Source organism: Lutjanus erythropterus, chromosome 11 (assembly GCF_056507025.1).
Source record: "Lutjanus erythropterus isolate fLutEry1 chromosome 11, fLutEry1.hap2, whole genome shotgun sequence".
NCBI classification, from domain to species: domain Eukaryota; kingdom Metazoa; phylum Chordata; class Actinopteri; order Lutjaniformes; family Lutjanidae; genus Lutjanus; species Lutjanus erythropterus.
Window position 1 is genome coordinate 11,230,625 of NC_139327.1, and position 21,487 is coordinate 11,252,111.

Sequence of the window (21,487 nt, forward strand, 5' to 3'; positions counted from 1 at the left end):
GTGAATCCAGCATTTGGCATGTGTGTGTGAGTGTGTGTGCACATGCTGGGGTGGGATGGTAGACAGGCTGGAACTAATTTAATGCCTGAGTGACCTCACTGCAGCAAAGGCGAGTTGCACCTAATAGACTTCTTTGTCTGCATCCACACATGTGAGTAAAAGTGGCTGTTGAGCAGGTCGAACAGGCAGCAGGTGGGAGCAATTAAAACTGTCATAAAGTTTGAAAAATGGATTGTGGAGCAGCGCTGAGCTGATTGGAACAGACAGTGTTGTCATTAAGGTTATACAAAAACTAAAGCAGGGTGAGTGAGCAGGCCATAGAACCCCAAAGCTGTTGCTGCAGTTTGATTTCACTGCTAATGTTTGAGTTTCCAGATGTCCCTCTGGAGCAGCCTTGATTAATGTTATTATTAAGGAATGCTTGTTTTATTTCTCCAGCATTTATGTTAAGTTTTCAGTGTGATACTCACCGAATATTTTCAGTGAAAATCAAGCTTTTTGGTAGAACTGCCAGTTTTAAAGGAAAGCTAGTAGGGGGTTTTGTTTGCCTACTGTGCATCACTGTGTATTACACCAAGATGCAGCGTTTTTTTCACTTTTTTTTTCAGTATGGCCACATACTAATCCCTTACTATTTTCTTATTATTACTACCACTGTTGGATAGTACTTATTGAGCTTATTTGATTGAAGGTTTACACTGATTTTACACATGAAGGTCAGTTTTCTAGTCATGATTTGTGATACTCAGCCTGTGAAAACAGTTGGATAATGTCCTCTGTGGCTCTGGAGTAGGGTTGGGCGATATTTTAAAATTTTCCAACTGGCCACCGTCATCTCAGAAACTGTTAGTTGCCAGTGTATTGGTGCAGGTGTGTGTGTGTGTGTGTGTGTGTGTGTGTGCGTGTGTGTGCGTGCGTGTGTGTGCGTGTGTGTGTGTGTGTGTGTGCGTGTGTGTGTGTGTGTGTGTGTGTTTAAGTGAGATGGAATAGCCACCATGGAAAAAAACACTGTATGGTAGAGAAAAAAAAACTGATTTCAGGAAAAAAAATTCTTCCTACTTTGCTGGACATACAGTGATATGTCTTGTCCGAAGACAATAGGAAAAAAAATGTTCCTGTGACATAATCAGTGTTTCAGTATTTGTCACTGATGTGCATCAGCCATTTCTCTCATTTCTCCCACCATTGTTCCTCTTGAGTTCATATCCTATGATTCAGCTGCTCCATAACATGTATTTCACTCACAATTTACAGCCATTCATCTTGTGTTGGTGGTTCTTCACAGGTTTCACAGGTTCGCTGCTGCATCTCATTGGCTCATTTTTGGCAGTTTGTCAGAGGCTTTGAGGAGTCTATGTTTTACATTGAGAGAAAATTACTTTTTTTTGTTGTTGTTGTGATTTCACTGTGCACACAGCAGCAGCCTGAGGTAGCAGATGGGTTACCATCAGGCAAAGTATCATGGGAGTAAAGTAAAAACATAAAAGAAAATAAAAAATAGAATTACTTAATTAGTTTTAAAATTCTTTTCTATATGTTATCATGTAAGAAAGGGCCCATAATCAACACTATAAGTGGACTACTTGATTACTATTAGTAATTTAGTTTAACAGTATTTGTAGCTCCTCTGTATGTTTGTATATTTTGGCAGTTTTCTTTGCTGATGTCACAGTGATGACTTGGTGAATTATGCATATAAGCTCTTCTTTGTGTGAGAACTCACTTGATGTTCACAAATAAAGCACAAATAAAACATGCACATAATGTCAGAAGTGCAAGTGTTAAAAAAAATATACACAACAATACATCACATGCAGCATGAGAGCAAGGAATGAATGTTAGGTAAACAAAGTAACTTGTGTATACTGTGAAATCAGGTACAGCCTGTGGTACTGTGGAATAGAAATAGAGTAGCAAATTTAGCCACTGCTAATATAACTCCTCTTGCTTTTTCTTTGCTGTTGTTCTTGATACTGCACATGGTGATGAAAAGACCTTTATTACCTTTAAAATTCCTGAGGATGTTAATTGAATCGTATCTCAGCTGAAAGATAAGCTTATATTGTTAATCAAATAAGCAAATAGTCAAACAGATGATGAGTTTCAGCCGCGTCAGTTATTAGAGTGCTTTGAAATGACAATGACTGGGCTTCTCTTATATCTGGAGAACAAATAAAGCATTGGGACGGGGCCTAATAGGCAGAGAGGGAAAAGCGGCTGCAGATCAGCACTGGCTGAAATTGAGGAGCTGATGAAAACACAGGTTCAGCCACTCGAGCGCAGAGGGTTGAAGCTGGGGCTCAATGGCCGGCAGACTGCGTGTTTGTTCAGGGTATTAACGCTTTGTTTGGCTGGGAGTGGCTAATAATAGCCAGTACTGAGACACAGGATCGCCTTCTCACAAGGTCGCACCAAACTGGAATCTCAATGCTTTTGAGTTAGCAGCTTCACACTCAGCAGCCCTTCAGACACACTGATGTCCCTGTTCTCTGTGCAGACGGGCCATTATAGTGAGGACCTTTAAGTGCAGTTTGTGATTTAAGGAATATTTCATCATTTTGTGAAATGCGCTTATTTGCGTTCTAGTGGAGAGTAAGAGGAGAAGACTCACATATCTCTACACTTAATACAAGCCTATAGGTAGCAGCTGGTTAGCTTAGCTTAGCATATAGCCTGGAAACAGGAGAAATAGCTAGCCTGCCCCTGTGCAACACTAACAAAAGTTTACTAATTAACATGTTATATCTCCCTTCTCTTATCTGAAGCATAAAAACAACACATTGTGGTGTTACAAGGGGTTGTGTGCAGGACTATTTCGTGGCTCAGAGTAATAATTTGGGTGAAATCTCTCCAGGCAACTATACAACTACACTATACTATTTCTCAAAATGTCAAACTATGCCTTTAAGCTCATTTGTGTTTGTTTGTTTGTTTTGTTATTTTGAAGTATCCTGTTATACTGATATCAGTCATGTATTTCAGTACAGAAGATTTCAGTACAGTCTGATTTCAGCTTGTTAAATGTGAATATTTTTTGGTTTCTTTACTCCTCTATCACAATAAACTGAATATCTTTAGGTTGTGAGGTATTTGAAAACGTTATCTTGAGCTTTAGGAAACACTGACATTTTTTACCATTTTCTGACATTTTAAAACAACTGTTTATCAATTAATCGAGATGAAAATCGATAGATTACTCAGTAGTGACAATAATTTGAGAGAAGAGAGAAGGTTGACTTACTGCAGAGGACCTTGTTTTACACGTCTGACAAAATCTTTGTACTTATGTTTTTTCTCAAATTTCAGATTTCATTTCAGTCAAACCATGATGTAACGCATGCTCATATTCTTACTCATTCTTTGAATTCTGATTCAAAAGAACATTTTACAGTCTTATTTAGGCAGAGTGTGTGTGCATCTTCTTGTAATTAGACAATATTTAATAATGGAGAACTTTGGCTTATTCTATCCAAATAAATAAACAATAACAAAAAATAATTTCTCTAAGTAAGGTATCTGAGACACAAAAAAATATTTTTTTTATATGATACTGAAACAACAATAAAAAAATATTTAACATGAGTAGTATTAAAGTACACAGTACAAATGAAATGATATACAGTATACAGAGATGCTACACATACATATGGTTACTTTACAGTTAATTCCCAGTTCAACAACATTGATGATGCACTATTTGTGGCTTTGTTCTTAATAGAAATATATTACTTTAAAAATGTAGATATCTAGAAGCTTTGTTTTAGTGTTATTTCCATATTAATTTGGACATAATAGAGACAGACACAAGACCACAGAATTACAAAGCACAACATCAGAATTTGTCGTCCCATAAATTTTCACTCCTGCCAAACAATCTCAACAGAAATGTTTTTTTGGCATTTTTATTCATTCATTCACACTTCATCTCTGAAGGTCCAGATAAAAGCCAATACATATAATAAATTGCATACAGTATCCGCAATAAAAGGTCAAGATCATCATCACTGATCCATCCGTAAAATATTTTTGGATTCCTTAGAGTTCAAGATTTGGATCTTAAATGCATATGTTTTTAAATAGTTTCCAAAACTCAAATATCTTCAGTTTGTGAATATTAAACTGCGAATAGCTTCAACCTGGAAAAGCTGGAACCAGAGAATGTGACATATGAGATTTATCAATTATCTGAATAGTTGGCAGTTAATTTTTTGCCAACAAGTAGGAAGTGTGTCGACTTGGTTTATCAACTAATAATTTTAGCCCTGTTTATACCAATACACACCTGTATTGGTATCAAATACAATAATAAGCACAGAAATTTGTTTATGTTTATTTGCATATAATCATTTATCAACATTACACAAATTCTATATAGGTAATTAAATTGTTTATATATCCTCAACACTCTCCATCACCATCTGTTCTTTTCTTGGAGTTTGACTCAGTTTGACTGTGTGATGGCTGTATGTGAGTGTTTAGTGAGGGGTAGTTAACAGTGTGGAAGTGTTTATTTGTGAAAAGGTTGGGATAAGAGACTATAGGGTTTTTCTAACGCCACTTGGCTGCTCCAGAGAGCATAATGATTCTTTTCCTGCTCTGCTGAACTTGATCCCTGTGCCTGGAGCAACACACTTCCTACTTGTTGACTTTTTCTTGTAAGAGCTGAAGGCTCAGACATGAAAACCCAAGGGCCCACTTTTACTTTTGTATTCTTTTTGCTCCCCCTTTATTTTTTCCCTCAGAGAAGGAGATGCATAAAGGAAGAGAAGCAGCAATGGATGTAAATTTAATTCAGATTTTCCCTTCTACATGTGGTCTATAGTTTCTGTTTTCCATGCTGTCGACACATGTGGAAAGTATCTTTGGCGTTTACCTGTTTTTTGAGACACTGTCACTTACTTTCATTATTCTAAAATTGCAACTTCTATGACTGCGAGTCACACACACAGAAGATTATACAGTAACTTCAGTGTAACACCTCCATACTCTGGAAATTTGAATAGAAAAACAACCTTAACAAGGGACTCTTCTACTTAAAGCTGTTCCAGTTGTTGGGCAAATGCCCTGGCAATCACCGTTTGTTTTGACAAGCAATCCAATATCCAAACTGACACTGTATGGAATTAGAGTCCTGTTTCCTGTGAAAAATACAAACCACAGGACATACATGGGGGTTTGGTTCACACAAAATGGATTCCTCATAACTGTGGCAATATGTTCGACCATAAAAATCAAATTGGCCCAATTGACCTTGCATGCTCCACCTGCAATTATAAAAAATTGTAAGCAGATGCCTAAATGTCCTCATTTCTTATTCTGGAGAACATATGGTGCAGTGTTTGACTTGAACTTTTTATGTCCAGTGGAAGGTATGTTATACTCCAGAGCCCTGAGCCCTTCCCTGTGAGGGTGACTCCAACGTAGGGAAGGGCCATCAAGTCCCACGCATGGTCCAAAGCGTGCAGACTACAGCAACCTGTCAGCAAATCTGTTTAAATACAAAGACCACATTCAGTATGAGGAGGAAAAACCACCGTAGAATCTGTTCACAGTGATTTAGTTTATTGAAATTCTGATGAAAAAACAAAGCCAATGCTGGCATTTTTACAAACTAAGCGAATGCTTCTTAAAAACTTAAGGCTAAAGGCTTATATTTTCAGATTTGACTTGTACTGTGAGCAAACTGTCCTGTGTCCATGCAGCAGCTGCCTTAACTGATAATTCTTGTTTACTACAACTTAGTCATTATTTTCCATGGTATCACCATTGTTTGGATAATCTTGTTAAGGTGTGTAGGTCATATAGAGGCATTAGATATAAATTGAGCCTGTTTCCTCATAGTAGTTTCAATATTGTGCATGCATTGTATATATCCCTAAATTAATAATAGATTAAAAAATACTCTACATGCTAACCTAGCAGAGAAAAGTATGTTTTCTGCTCACCAGTGTGCCAGCAGTTAGAGGTTGTGACATAAACCGCAGGACCTCAGTAAGAGGAGGAGACTTGCTTTGTCTAAAAAACAGAGAAATGGGACATTTCAAGGTGTGTAGTCAGTCTAATGGACAATGGCGTATCACTGTCCAGAACCTCTGCCAAAGCAGGCAGGCCTCGTCCAGACAAGAAGTCAGCAAAGCAAGGTCATTCATTGGTGCCTCAGCTGCCCTGTGGTAATGGAGCAGCCCTCTCTCATTGATCACTTCCAATAGTGCTATTTGGAAATGATAATTTCTGCTGTCCCTCAGTAAACAGGATTAGCTCAATTAATCACATTTACAGATTAGTTTGTCCTCTCCTATTGATCAACCCTTTGATGCTGCTGAATGATCAATGCAAACACGCTTATGCACGGCAAATCCTGTTTCAAAAATGAGCATCGATGGCAGAAATAATCTTTTAATCTGAGATATTTTAATCTGGGAAGTGAGAGGGTTTTTTAGGGGGAATGGCTTTGGAGATAAATGGCTTTCAGAAAAATGATATCTTAAGCGACCACATCAGATCCACCCATTTAAATTATGTATATTGTAGGAAATGTAATAGTAGAATCTGTTTAATGGATTCGTATCTTTGCATTCTTCTATGAGTATGACTCCTGTTTTCTAAAGTGACAGGTAGCATGTTGGAAAATGTCATCCTCAGCTGTGTTTGAGAAGAACTAACAGAAGCCTGTTTTAAGGAAAGTGGAGCCCCCTCTCTTTTCTTTTGGTTTGGTGTCATCCACCTGCCTTGTTGTTGTGTGTGAGAGAGACGGAGACATGTCCATAGCTAATGATCACAGGTCCTCCTCCACCATCTTTCTCTCCCAGATGACTCGGCTGGTGGGCGTTTATCCTCCTGACCTGCTGGATCTGGGTGGGTGACCCCTGTGGCTTAGCTGCCCCCTAAAACAAAGAGTCCTGAGCGAGGATTTAGAGGCCCATGCTCTTCCTCAGGGGGACAATGCCTCCTCTCTCTATCTGTCAATTGTGCTATTTTGTATGTCTTTGTTCTGGTCTTGTTGGAATGAGTCGATGACAATGGTCACAGAGTGATCTGAGGAGATGAAATGGACCTCAGTAGTGAGAGCGACACCACAGAGGGTCCAGATTTTCTGTCTGTGAGGCTTTTGATCACCTACTTTCTCAAATAACCTACCATCCTCTTTTTTCCCTATTGCACAGCTGCACACTTTGCTACAGATCCACAGATTACTCAATAATTAAGTTAATCAATAGTTTCTCTAGAACTGTGTTCTTATTTTTGGCAGTTTTTAACAATCCATTGAAAACATCCATCAGAGTTTACAGACCCACTACCTCCTCCAACAGAAAACAGCAGACAGAAGTCTGCGAAAGTATGTTAATTGCATTAATTAGTAGTTTGTATTGGCTGCAGTGAGTGTTTGGGGCAGTAGAATGGTGTGTGTAAACCCGCAGTTTGTGTGTTTACAAAGAAGGAAAATGTCACCCAGTGCAACAGTGTTTTTAGTTGTCTAATAGTCTAGTCTAATAATCTCTCTTTCTTACTTTCTTACTGTAAGTTGTCTGACTGAAATGATATAACGTAACAAATTTTTTTACATTGAGGACTGCTGAGGATGAATGAAGCAGTCTCACAGCCTGAGGGAAGAAGCTTCAGTCTGGTGGTAGAGCAGCAGATACTTCTGTATCTCTTGCCAGACACCAGCAGGGTAAACAGGCTGTGACTAGGGTGGGTATTAGGTTATTAGTCCACTGTAAGAGTAAACATTGCCTCCCTTGTTAATACTGGTCGGTAAACTATTTATCTATATTTTATTGGGGCTGCAGCCCCATCAGACAGCCTATGGCTCACCCGACCCCAGATGTTGTAATCAACAAAGTCTAGAAAATGGAAATATGGAAGAATGTTGGCTGTGCCAGAATAAACTGGTATATAAGACACTTACATTAACCTGCAAGCAGAGCAGGCTGTTGCTGCTAACACTGCTAACATTAGGCTGTCAGCTAATGTCGGCTCCAGGTAAACAATGTCGTTTACCCCCAGACACCTCTGATCCTGTTCAGTCTGAATAGGTGATGCATTTAGTGAGTTGTTATGTTTTGTAGGTTAATGGACAATGTTAGTATGGCACAGCGCAAATTGGCACACGTTTCACATTTGACTGTGATTAACAGCTTCAAATGGCTCTTAATTCACAGTATTTTTTTCAGACAGTGTTCAACATTATCATTTAATAAATTGTGCTCAATTTTAACTGCTTTCCTGTTCTCAGTTAGGGAAACTAGTTGCCAGGAACATCCCTAGAGGATATTGTCTTCTAGTACCCTCTGGGCTCTGTGCAGACACCTCACCTATCCAGTATCATTGATGCTCAGTAGGCCAGTTAAAGTTCTGGGCAGTTCAAATCACCCACTATAGAGTCCTCCTGTCCTGGGCTGTACAAATCCTCCTCCTTGCTCCTCTGTTGCTCCTCTGTAGGCATTAACAAGAATATGGCACAGGAATTTTACCTTTTAAGTTTCCTTAAGAAATGCTGCAGTTTCTGAACTTCTGTACTGGTGGTAGTGATGTGTGACGTCCATGTCAGGTTCTCTATGATGTTTGATTCTCAGGAAACTAAAACTGTTCACCTGCTCCATCTCAGCTCCACTGATGTAGACAGGGTTGTGCGTCTATTCCTCCTTTCTCCTAAAATCAACAATCAGCTCCTTGGTTTGCTCATGTTGTTTCCTGTACACTGCTCTGCAAGACTGATTTTCTCCCGATATAGAGTCGTTGTTTGAAATCCAGCCAATCATAGTGACGTGGTCCACAAACTTCACAACAGTTTTCTCCATGCCGGGGGCTGCAGTCATGGGTGTGCAGCATGATCAGTAGGGGGCTGAACACACAGCCCTGGGGGGCTCTGCTGTTAACTTTGCCAGTCAGTTTCACTCTTGCATAGAAAGTAATTGCTTCTGAACCCAAACATACATGATATGTGAACAGGCATGTGAACTCACAAATTTGACCATGTGTCATTCACTCCAGTGTGTGTTCTGATATGGTGTGAAGAGGGTAATTTTGCTCCCTGAATGGGCAGTAGTTTCCTTCAAGTCATTGTGTAGTGTGTGTGCTATCCATCTTCAGTACAGCCCACTCATTTAAGGTTTTAGTTTGCTAGTTGGAGCAGTGGTTTGTACTGTAAGGGTTTCTCCATGGAGTCCTCTGACAAGCTTCAGTGTGTGAGATGGACAAAGAAAATGGTGCAATAACCCTCACGTTGCGTGGTCTAATGTGGGCTATTAATTTTCTCTCTTTCCCACATCTGCAGTCTCTTTGTTTTACTTTTTGTCATTGCATGTATTATTTTGCCTGTTATCACCATTTTGCATACCTTTATGGACATGAATGAGAATTTCTGCAATACATTCTCCAGGCTGACCGAGCAGACCGATACAGAGATCACTTGAATACACAGGGACACAAAAAGACACATAACCACAGGACTCCTCCTCCACTTATACACTGTCAAACACCCATTAAGTTTGTAAGACCATTAAAGTATTAAGACACAAGATGTGTGTGATTTGCTGCTGGTCTTAAAATTGAGTTCCAGAAATTAATTTGAACTTAATGCATGTCGATGTTGACATGTTGGCTGTAAATTTCCATTTGTGAATGAGGCACTTTTCAACTTAAAAAACTTGCTTCTCTGACCTGTTACTGTGGTATCAGTGCACTAATAAAATACTCATAAATTAGTCGTATTTTTTTATTTTTTTTTTATTTTAACAAGTTCTCTGTGGCAAATGTCACTGTTGTGAAACCGGTAATAAAGACTATCAACTTGATTCGCTCCAAAATCATGTTCCTGTTCAACATTGAGGCAGAATATGAAGATGTTAGCTATCTTAACAATGTGAGATGGCACTGATGCTCTAATGTAACAAAGCATTTGATTGTGTTTAACATCAGCCTACAAGAACAAGATAGTGGTGAGACAGCTACATGCATACATCAAGGACTTTGGAACCAAGCTCCGCCTTTTCCAAAGACACTTGTCTCAGATGGAGCCTAGCGCCTCACATTTCCCTGTGCTGCATGAGCTCATGGAGAGATGCAAACATTTGCAAAGGAAAGCTGAGCTTGTTGGGCTCTAAATATTTGTATAATCAGACATTATCTTTTACGAAGTCGAACAAGAACCACTTGAAGTTTAAGTAACTGACTCCCACCTTGGTGATGTATTGTCTCTGCCACTGCTCTAAAATCAGAGCAGTTGTGTCTGTCAGTCCAGATCTGGTTTGTCTCTTTGTCATCTGAAATTCATAAATTGTAGTTTCATCACCCTCTAATAGCTCAGGTTCTCACAAATTGAATGGGGTACGCTCCCAAATGTAGTCCCAGCTCCATCCTGTGTCTCCAGTCAGCGCAGACAGTACTGCGATATTAGAGGAGACAGTCAGCAGTGGACTCACTTGTCTTGTTAAGTCCAGCTATTCTAATTTAAAGCTCATTTCTGAAGCTCGAGGTCTCCAGAGAGCCAGCTGGGCTCCTGGTCTTGTTCTCCATGGAGCTTGATTGTTGGCAGAGACCTCTCAGTCACGGATCAGGCTGAATCTCCGGTGGTCCTGGGCAACAGCAGCATCCCCCAGTTACAACCCCAGCAGGGACTAACCTCCTCCTAACTAGCCTCACCCACAGCAGGGTCATGCTCCAGCTAATATAGCTTCCATTAAGCTCTCACACAGCCAGTGCAGTACAGAGTTCCTCCCTCCTCCCAACTGTGTGTGTTTAGCGATTTCTATTGAAATATTTCATGTTATAATATAAAGATTTGAAATGCTACATAATTCACTCAAATTGGAAAAAACTCAGTTCTCAGCTTTTTGTATATGTAACAGGTTATTTATATTCTGTTTTCAAGATAACTTCCTTCCATGTGATGCTTAAATTTGACGGGTTTCTGACAGGAGAAAACCTAGGCCTTTGTTTTTAAGTTTTTTTTTCTTGAGTAGTGAGCACATGTTGGCAGTTACTTGGCTGCAGAAGCGCTATACAAAACGTCCACTGTAATCAGCTTCACTTAGGTGAACAAATTCCTGAGGCTGTGAGCTATTTTCAGAGAGTAATTTTTTTTACATTTCCTACATGTTTTCATTTACTTCAGCTATACGTGTCTGGTTGACATATTTGCATAGATTAAAGGTTTTGCAAATAGTGTTATGAAATAACCACTCCATGGGTGAACTTGAAGGATAGGTTCACATTTTTCAGGTTGTTCAGGTGCCCATATGGACATTGAAACAAGTTTTGCCTGCTATAATTATTCCTCATCTTCACACTGGCAATTAAAAGACCCTTTCATAATAGGCTTCAGCGCTCTGAGTTAATTAAAGCAAGTTGGTTTTTCCAGAGTTATGGTAATTTTAACATAAAATTCCATCTGTGTTTCTCTGGAGAGTGTTTCCCTGCTGAGCTACACAGAAGGAGAGTAACAAAAAGAGAAAAATTTCCACTAAAATGCCTGTAACCTTTGAAGATATCTACTTGATTGGTTTAACTTAAAGGGCTGGGGTGGGGGGGGGGGGGGTGTTGTCCTCTGTCCCTTTATTGTAAGCATTGCATTATAATGAATGTTTTAATGGTATGAATTTGTTAATTTGGGAGCACACAAAGCAGATTCAATGCATGAAAACATGTCATGCAACTCTTCTCCAATGCACCATGCTTACACCATTATGTTAAGATTGGCTCAAAGAATTGTGACCCTTACTACTGCCCGTACTTTTCACATAAAGCAGGTCTAGACCACACTCTTTATAAACCCAGTAGTTCTCACCAAGAGTGAGCATGGAGGCAACTGTGGCCACCAAACGCTGTGACATAGGAAAAACCTTTTTAACAGATAGAAACCTTGAGCGGACTCTTTTTTTAATGGTAGGTGACCATCCACACTTAACCTGCCCAAAGATTTATATATACTCTCATTGCTAATTTAGTCTTCATTACAAAGTTGACGGCGTGTCACATCAAAATTCCCGAGCTCAGAGTCTAGATTGAGCTATCCATCTATCCCTTTAATAAACAGTTCTTAGAGAAGTCTTCTACAAATCTCTAACTGGCCAGAGTTGGGTCACCCTCATTGTGCTTAAGCTGATTTACCACTGACTAACTTTGCATCACAATAGCAGAAAGGCCCTGCTCTCTTGCTTTGGCAGCTTCACAATCTTTGTTCACTTGCCAATACAGGGCAGTTGCCTTGGCTCACTGGATCAGCTTTAATTGCATTTGGAGATGAGAATATGTGCAAACATTTTCTCTTTGGTTTCTGGTAGTAACACAGCTCCCAGCTTGATGAAATGCTAACAGACGCTCTGTGCTAATAATTACAGCCTTGCAGGATGGTCATGGCAATACAATTGCACTTCACACTAACTTGCGTTAACGTTATTGATAAGTTTATTCTGTGGCTATCTTCACTGGCTATAATAACAACTGTAGCTCCAATTATGAAATTGAGTTAAGATTGTTGAAAAAATTTTGATTGCTTTGTGTCTTTTTGCATTTTGAAGAGTGCGTTGAATCCTTTAGGGTTGCAACTATGACATTTTTTAATTTGCATTCATCTACAGACTAGTTTCTGTATTAATTGCCTGATCTTTAAATTTGAAAAGTTATCTTTTTCCAACCAGGAGTTGAATAAACATAAATAATTTGTTAGCAAAAAGTGGCTGCTGATTTAAATACTTTTTACACTGGACAAAAAAAAACACAAGCACCTGCTAACATGTGGCTTTTTTCTCCAGTGGGAAAGGGTACAATCGGCTCTCAGTCCTGGGTTAAATGATTCTGCAGTAGTCACAGGTATTTATCGGCTCCAGCTCAGAACGGCAGTGATGTAAACACAACACCCAGGTTGACGTGCTAATTTTTGTATGCTCCTTTTCAGTGGAGAAATGAAGGCTTGTCACCTCCATCAGTAATTTAGCTCAGTTTTCATACATGTGCTGCTTGACTTGGTTTGACTCGTTTTGTCAGCCCAGCCCAGCCCAACATTTTTTTCCTATAAATTCTTCATAAATCCCCTATTATTTTATGTAAAAGCTTTTATTGTGAAGCAACAGAATCAGGAAATGTTGGGTTTTCATCAGCAGTAACTGAAAATGATTCCTATCAGCCGAGAGCGTACATGAAACGATAAAATGAAGCAGAAACCTGAAAGTACAAACCGTGACACAGGAGAGAAACTAAACATTAAACCACAGAGATTCAGTGAGAATCTACAAAAGTACTGAGAGCTGAACACACAGAGACACAGACACGTCTTTCTCTCCGCTCTCCTGCACATATGAGCTGAGTCTCTGCTTTCCCAGTAACACGTCAGAAAAAATAGAAAGGTAAACAGGTCCAGTAGCACTGGAAAAAGGGCAAATCGTCTATTTTTAGTGGGTTTAGCCACATTTTAAAAACCTGCATTTATATGCTAATTTTGATGTAAAATAGTATAATCATGTGTCTATCAACTTATAGATTAATAGACAGATCTGATCAGATCAGATGTAGAACAATGTGTCTGGAACCCTTGTTGGCCCAAGCACCAACATACATAGGTATATATGGACATACGGGATCCAGGGAAAAAGTTTTGTTTCTAAGACTTACAGTTCAAAAGTTATAGGCCAAAAAATATCATTTTATAGTACCACTATCTGGCCACTTTGTTTTTGTAAGTAGTGGGTTTTCAACCAATCTGCAGACTTTGGGAACTGTAGTTGTTATTGTTTCTGAAATCCAGATAGTTTTTGAGCACAAGAAGATGAATAATCCTAAAAGATATTATAGCTGCCCCTAATAAACAAATAATAAAATAAATAAGAAGAACAGAGATGAGTAAGAGCTTGAGACACGGCAGCCATCCTTGACGCCATCTTCATTTTCTGTTCATCATTTTTGTCTCTCCTCAGGCTCATTCTGCACTTACCAAAAGATGTGGGGTTGATAGCTATTGCTGCTCGACAAAGCAAGGGCAGAGGTCAGTACTCCAGCATCCTGCACACTTGCATACACACACACACACACGCACACACCTCAAATGTTAAACATGCCTAAGATTCAGTTGCATCAAGTTTTGTTTTTATTCCTCTTATTTGTGAAAAAGTTTGTCACAGTGTTTGGTGGCACTTAGCATCCCCTGTATGTTTCCTACGTCTCCTGCTGCAGGGCGGGGCGGGAACGCCTGGCTCAGCCCTCTGGGATGTGCCATGTTCACTCTGAGGGCGCAGGTGGAGCTGAGCTCCAGGCTCGGACAGAGGATTCCCTTCCTTCAGCATCTGGTTGCTCTGGCAGCGGTGGAGGCTGTCCGCACGCTTCCTGGATATGAGGTATCAACCTACACACTTCCTGTAGCAGCTCCCTCCTCACCAATGTCCTTTAAAATGTCTTATGTCAATGATTGATGGTGTTTGAACATATTTCACTCTTCATCAGGACATTGACCTGAGGGTGAAGTGGCCCAATGACATATACTACAGTAATCTGATGAAGTTCGGGGGAGTGCTGGTGACTTCAACTGTCATAGGATCAACCTTTCATCTGCTCTTAGGTAACAGCTCCTCTTTATCACAGCTGCTGAGACTGGATGCAATCAAAATAACTTTGAAAATACAGTCTCTTGTTGCTTGCTCACAGTGTTATGTCTTGAACATGTGCCTGCAGGCTGTGGCTTCAATGTGACAAACAGCAACCCGACAGTGTGCATCAATGACCTGATCCAGCAGTACAACATCCAGCATAACACCAGCCTGCAGCCGCTCAGCTGTGCTCAGCTCATCGCTCGCACCGTCAGCTGCCTGGAGACCCTCATCAGCAGCTTCCAACAAGGGGGCCCGGACGCCGTCCTGCCCACGTACTACAAGAGGTGGCTTCACAGGTGAGCACTGCACACTGTATGGAATCACATGAGTCTCAATATTAACAACACAAACGATTAATTCTATTTTTAGAATATATGTTTATTTATGTCTTTCAAAATTCATATATAATTTGTATGTAAATGCCACTCCACAAAAATTGTTGTTAAACAATAGATTATATATAAATGTAAAAATATAAAATATTTAAAAAAGAGGCTGCCAAATGTATTTCTCATGCATGTATATTTCTTTCTTTATATATATGTAAATATGTAAATTTACAAATATATATTTAAAGGTATGACTGTTGAACCTGCTTGTCATTTATGAACTGAATGTGTGTGTTTTGAGTCTCTCCTGTCACTGCTCCTTTCATAAATGTATTTTTTTCTAACAGAAATTATCTGTAGCCTATCATATGTGTCCTTCCATTTCAGCCAATCACATAGCATTACGTCTGTGCAGTCTACAATTATGAATCAGAATGTGCAATACTACTTCTCATTATCATCTGCCATATCACTTGGCATTATTATTACTATAGAAAATAACTTTTTATTATTTTTCAATGTCATGGCCAATATTACTTTTCAATGAATTTACCCTTACTACGTTTTCTATTTTAGCTTACTTTTGCACTTTTTTTTTTTCAAACCAGATCTGCAACAATTAATTCATTAGAGAAAACTAGTTGTCAACTATTTTGATAATAGATGAGTAGCTTTCAAGGCAAAATGCCAATTATTGTCTGGTTCCAGCTTGTTGAATGTGAGGATTTGCTGCTTTTCTTTGTCTTTTACAAGTTATGAGCCTTTGGGTTTTGGACTGTTATTTGGACTTGCATTTTTCACAATTTGTGACATCTTCTAGACTAAACAGTTAATTAATCATCGAAATAATCAGCAGATTAATAGAAAATGAAAATAGTTGCAGCCATTTTTCAAACATTGAAAAAGAAGATCAGTTAATCAGAAAATCAGATACACATTTGTGAAGCTTCTATTTTATATGTGAATCCCTGTTTAAAATGATATAGAATGATAAATATTTTTGTGTGCATTTAAAAATAATTTTGTGGAGATATTCATTTATGTATTGACAATCCACCACAGGCAATTCTAGATAGTTTGGACATCTATCCATATTATGTCATCATCCCCCAGTAAACCAGCCAGTGTTTAAGCTAATGCACTTAGAGAGAATACTACCAACAGGATCACTCTACATGTCTGTACAGCCTCCTGTTGCACATTTCATCCCTTCAAACTGCAGACAGTCAGTAGTAGTTAATGGTAGTGTCTCTCTGGCTAGCTTTCCCACAGGAAATAGCTTTAATGTGAAACGTTGTCTGTCATGCTGCCATCCATGTGTCAGCAAAAGTGCGCCCTGCCCAAGCAAAAAATGACACAATAAATGCATAAAACAGACGGAAATACATAACTGTGTATTATACTTCACCTTATTTCTTTGTTTGATTTCTTATTTAGTTATTTTAAATATATATATATACATCTGGCCTGTTAAGAGATGAGTGCAGGAGGTGGGGGGTCGCCTCTGGTGGTGTAAGCTTATAAGTGAATACCTCTTTCAGTTGCGCAGTTTTCTAAAGTTTCCTGAATTCCATACTAATCTCCTGAAGCAGAACTGTGACAGTGGTTCTCTGTGCTCTGTCCTCAGCGGGACTCGGGTGCGTCTCTGGAGTGAGGACGGAGTGGAGGCCGAGGTGCTGGGCCTGGACGACAACGGCTTCCTCAAAGTACGCAGCAAGGAGCAGGGCGTGGTCTCTCTGGAGCCGGACGGAAACTCCTTCGACATGCTGAAGAACCTGGTGGTCATCAAGCAGCGTTAGGACCAAAATACTGAGACATCATCTCTGTCAACACGTTGAACCAATAACGGAGTTATTTAGTCTGACAGAAAACTTTATGTAACCATATAAATGTATCAGGGTTTTCTAATCGATTAATACATGACTAAATCAGTGGGAGTATTGGTTATCATCTCCTTATATTAAGCTGACATATATTTTTACGAGTTGGGCTGATCTGTTGGAGGACATACAGTGATAATACCTGGGTTTAAAGGCAGCTACATCAAGTAATATCTGCATCAGTGATGGCTCACTGCACATCCATCAGTCTGACCTCGACCTGCTGGTTTGGGACCATCAATTTAAACCTTAATGTAACATCTTGTACTACTTTCTGGAAACAATAAATCTTGTACCCCTCCTCTGAACATCTAACCTGAATTCACTGTAACATAAACACAGTGATCATTGCAGCTTTTTCTGTCGCTAATTTCAGCTAAATAAAGATTTGCACAGAAATCTGTTCTTCAGCAGCTTCTGTTCACTCACCCGCTCATAGCAATCTACAAAATCCTGATCATCAATGAAAACATGATCAAGTCAAACAGATACAGCAGGTTTAACTTAACTGGGGGTGGCCTGAAGTGTCTGTAGATAAAGACCAGCTGGAAATTGTAGAAAAAATATCACTTTGACTGAAGGGAAGAAGGGAAATCATAGTGAATTGTCCTAATGTCTATTGTAGTTACACACCCTAAGTGTGTTTCCACTCTCACTGCAATTTAACAAACATACGGAGTAAATGATGTAACCAGATGAAAACAACATAAGACATAACAAGACAAAAACAACCAGATGTAACAAGAGGAAAGCAGCATAAAAGAAGTAAAAAGACCAAACAGAGAGAGAGAAGGATGGAGACTCAAGTGTGGAGAAAAGGTGACCCTGACAGAAACAGTAGAAATGTCCTTCAGGGGGGTACTTTTTACTTTTATACATTAAGTACATTTCAGAGCCTGTAGTTGGCCTGGGGATGCAGATCTCAACCAGGTAATGAGATACACACCTGCTACAGAAAGCAGCCACACTGTTACTTTATCTCTAGAGATCTATAATCCAAATGATTTATCAGCACATTTTGAATTTTGACAGAGTGAATTTGATACCCAGCAGTTTAGTATACCTATCTGAAATGTTATGCTTAAAAAACATCAACAAAGAACACTGAAGAGTTTACCCTCAGAATTATTGATAGATTAATCAAGGCAACATTGTAAATTTCAGACAAATTCTATCAAAGAAATGCTACTGCTGATTGCTCTAACTAGAATTACTGCCTTGCAGTTGTATCCCTCGACCAACCAAGTTCTAGTTTACATTCATGTCTGTCTAGATTCATATAATGTATGTAGTGAAGACTTTGAAGGAATTTAACAAAAAGTATTAAGCATATTTTCCAGCAGAATCGAAGTTATCACTAGATTAGTGTGTAAAATTCTGTCCGAAGTGTATTAATTCTTACGGCCAATTAAAATTACTACCTCGTGGTTGTATACATCTGCCAACCAGTAAAATTACAGTTGTTCTTTGGCTTTTGCATGGTGATAAATTACAGTGTCGTCTGCATACATCTGGACTTCACATCTGGTGTTGACAGATGGTAAATTATTTATGTATAGGCTGGACAGAAGAGATCCCAGAATGGATCCCTGGGACACACCAATTTCATTGTTCATGAGAGGATAAGTTACATTATCACCTCTCACACCCTGCACTGTGCCAACAGATAAGACTTCACCCAGTTCAGCACGTTAGAGGAGATTAAAATTTGCTAGCTTGCAGATGAGTATTTGGTGGTTGACCGTGTCAGATGACTTCTTTAACTCCATAAATATGGCCCCGACATACACCTCCTTTCACCACTTTTAGTCTGACGTTCTCCAAGAAGAGGCAGTTTGCTGTCTCAGTGGGATGGTTGGCTCAAAAACTAAATTGCATTTGGTGCAGTGTGTGAGGGCTGCAACATATTTCTCTGTGATTTTGGAAACGACACATAAGATGTTAATAGGCCTGTAATTGCTCACATCGGTCGGATTTCCTGATTTATAAACTGGCACAATGATGGATGATTTCCAGTCCTTCAGAGACTACACTTTCTTAAATAAGGCATTTATTATTTTTTGAGTCAGTGAAGTAATCTGATTGCCTTTTTAGAGAGAGGGAATTAAAATTGATTTAGATTGAAATGTGTCACAAAAAAGTCTGAGGAAGAATTGTTTGATTTTCCCAAATGTAAATACATTCAACACATAAAAAACTTAAATAGCATGTAAGTAGCTTTACCAGTGAAGTGTGGATGGTAGTGCAGACTGCAGAGGAGAGGACAGATTTTGTTGAGAAGCAGAAGGATTGCCCCCTTCTGCAACGGTACACCGTGCTCTGTTTGTGTTTGTGTGTGCGAGTGTGTGTGGGACTGAGGTCCGTCCCACAGCTACTTGGTAACACCTCATTTGTCTTCAGCACCTTGGCCTCTGGACTCATCCTCCCCAGATGAAGTGTGCATGTCAAAAGGAAACATGCAAAGTCCTACTCCTCTTCCTCCATGTATCTCAGACAAAACACGCCAATATGGAAGTCATCACAGTCACAGTATGAACTGTATGTGGTGAGTTGATTCATACCATGAATGAGCTGCTTCTCTGTAAAATACCCACCCTATTTTCACTGTGTCTGGATCAGTTTTTAGGTTTGTGGCATGAATTGCAATGACATCACAGTGACTGAGCGAGCATCGTGTAAGTAGACATGTTCGTGCATGTGAATCCAGTTTAAAAGATGATATAGATATAATTACATCTCACATCTTGACCCTGCAGCAGGCTGGATTCATAACCTTTCATTATTGTTCTTACCCCGCACGCTGAAGCATTATAGATGTGCCAGAGATTTTTGTATCATTTTGCAGATTATATTAAGTCTCTGTATAGTTCAGTGGATACAAGGACAACATTGGTTTAGTCATTTTATTTGTGATGTTTTTGGCAAATTACATATCTTGCTGACACTTTGGTATAAAGCTGGATAATGATGTGGTACACATGATACAACAAGGAATTCTGCGTAATCAGCAGCATCTACTGTGTCATTGATTCGTTACATCAAACAAATTATTGTTTAGATCCGGGAATGAAACAGCTAGAAAGAAAAAAGTCCAACAGATCAAGAAACACAAGGTTAGAAACAGTCAAACAGAAAGTGAGCGCACTTGAAATGTTGCTAGTAATCCCTCGTCGTACAGGAAAACTCTGCACACAACTACAATAAGTATAGTACGTACATTTTTGTGTTTGCAGAACTCAGCTTGGTGAGTGCAGTAATATCATAACTGATAGAAACCTGTGGGTAGAGAGTTGGGTTTTCTTGAAACTAAGCTTTATTTTATTGTCAACATGAATATATTTCCATGGTACCAATTCCAAGATCTACATGCCAACTCAGTCACAGAGTTGAGTGTAATTAATGTTTAATTATGCTAAAAACTCCCTATGCTGCCACTCTATTGCACCATATTTTAAGTGTGTTAATGCCTCATAAGTGACTTAAGTTATGCAATAAATATATATCGAATAAATAGTGCATTTAAAGAAACAATCCTGCCTGAATTCACTTTTTGTTTGTTTTGCTGTCGTAGTGGAGGGTTGCGTCTGCGCACACTGTTGCTGCACCTTATCATGTACACAGTTAGGAGTTTTGAGTGACTTGTTTTACACTAGGTCGAGTACAGGAGCTTAAATCTGTTATGTTTGTTTGCTAAAACTTATATATGGCTTTTTAGTTTTCAAAAACTCATTAAAAATAAATCTAGGTTTTGAGTGATTTTTCACCTTACTTATGTGTTTGCCATTACTATGAAACTTTCTTTATTTTCACCGCACAGTATCGCTGATACTCACATTCAATGAAGGCGTGTTTTCAAATTAAGCCTGATGTGTTTCTGCCTGAGATCCTCACACACGTCTATAAATATAAACACTTTTATTTTCATTACCAAGTTAGACAAGGTATTTCCTGTATGAAAATGAAAATGTTATTCAAATCCTTTTTTCTTTGAGTTCAAAGTGGGCCTGGGCGATAAAATGACAGTGATATGTGTCGACGATTTACACATCATCAATAGCAATAAGAAAAGAGTTTGAGCTCAGTAGTTTCACTTAAATGCATTAAATGCCAACCACCATGAAAACGCAACAGCCAATTATTTAACAGCTGTGTTGTTCAGTCTGTGATTCATCCCTCCATCAAAATGTAACAAAAACAGATACAGTGTGGAGTGCAGAGTGAGAAGAGACTGAAAAAAAATTGACGGGTCAGATTGCCAGCATGGCAGTTTTTTATTTTTATCAGTTGGACAACCATCAGAGGGTGTGGGGCTCAGGCATCCAGATGGAGCTCAGAGTACAACCGCTGCTGGGAAAACCTCAGGAACCCCCAGGAGGAACGGGAGAGCATTGCAGGGGAATACATGACATACATGAAGACCCTGCTTCGCCTGCTGCCACCCTGACCTGACCCCGGATAAGTGGAAGGTGGATGGATGGATGTTGTGTGTAAATTGTGCTGGAATACTGTTCTGACCACGATCAGAAATAAAACAAACTTGTGATATCACCTTCACCGCTTTTACACAGCATGTCCTCAGTCACAACCTACATGATGAATAATTAGCTATATCGACAGAAATTTTACTATCTTGATAAATTTGTAGATTTGTCAGTTATATCACCCAGGCCTAGTACAAATTGAGTTTCAAATCATG

At 39.2% G+C, this 21,487-nt stretch overlaps 1 protein-coding gene across 3 annotated transcripts in view; it reads left to right on the forward strand.

Annotated features, from left to right (window-relative positions):
* hlcs (holocarboxylase synthetase (biotin-(proprionyl-CoA-carboxylase (ATP-hydrolysing)) ligase)) overlaps positions 1 to 17,190 on the forward strand; it is a 37,514-nt gene extending 20,324 nt beyond the window's left edge. For all 3 annotated transcript variants that reach the window (XM_084730778.1, XM_084730779.1, XM_084730780.1), the window contains 5 exons: positions 13,914 to 13,981; positions 14,170 to 14,330; positions 14,437 to 14,551; positions 14,665 to 14,878; positions 16,539 to 17,190. In XM_084730778.1, coding sequence (XP_084586904.1) covers positions 13,914 to 13,981; positions 14,170 to 14,330; positions 14,437 to 14,551; positions 14,665 to 14,878; positions 16,539 to 16,710 — 730 coding nt within the window. In that variant the 3' untranslated portion in view covers positions 16,711 to 17,190. The remainder of the gene's footprint in view (positions 1 to 13,913; positions 13,982 to 14,169; positions 14,331 to 14,436; positions 14,552 to 14,664; positions 14,879 to 16,538) is intronic.
* The last annotated feature ends 4,297 nt before the right edge of the window (positions 17,191 to 21,487 follow it).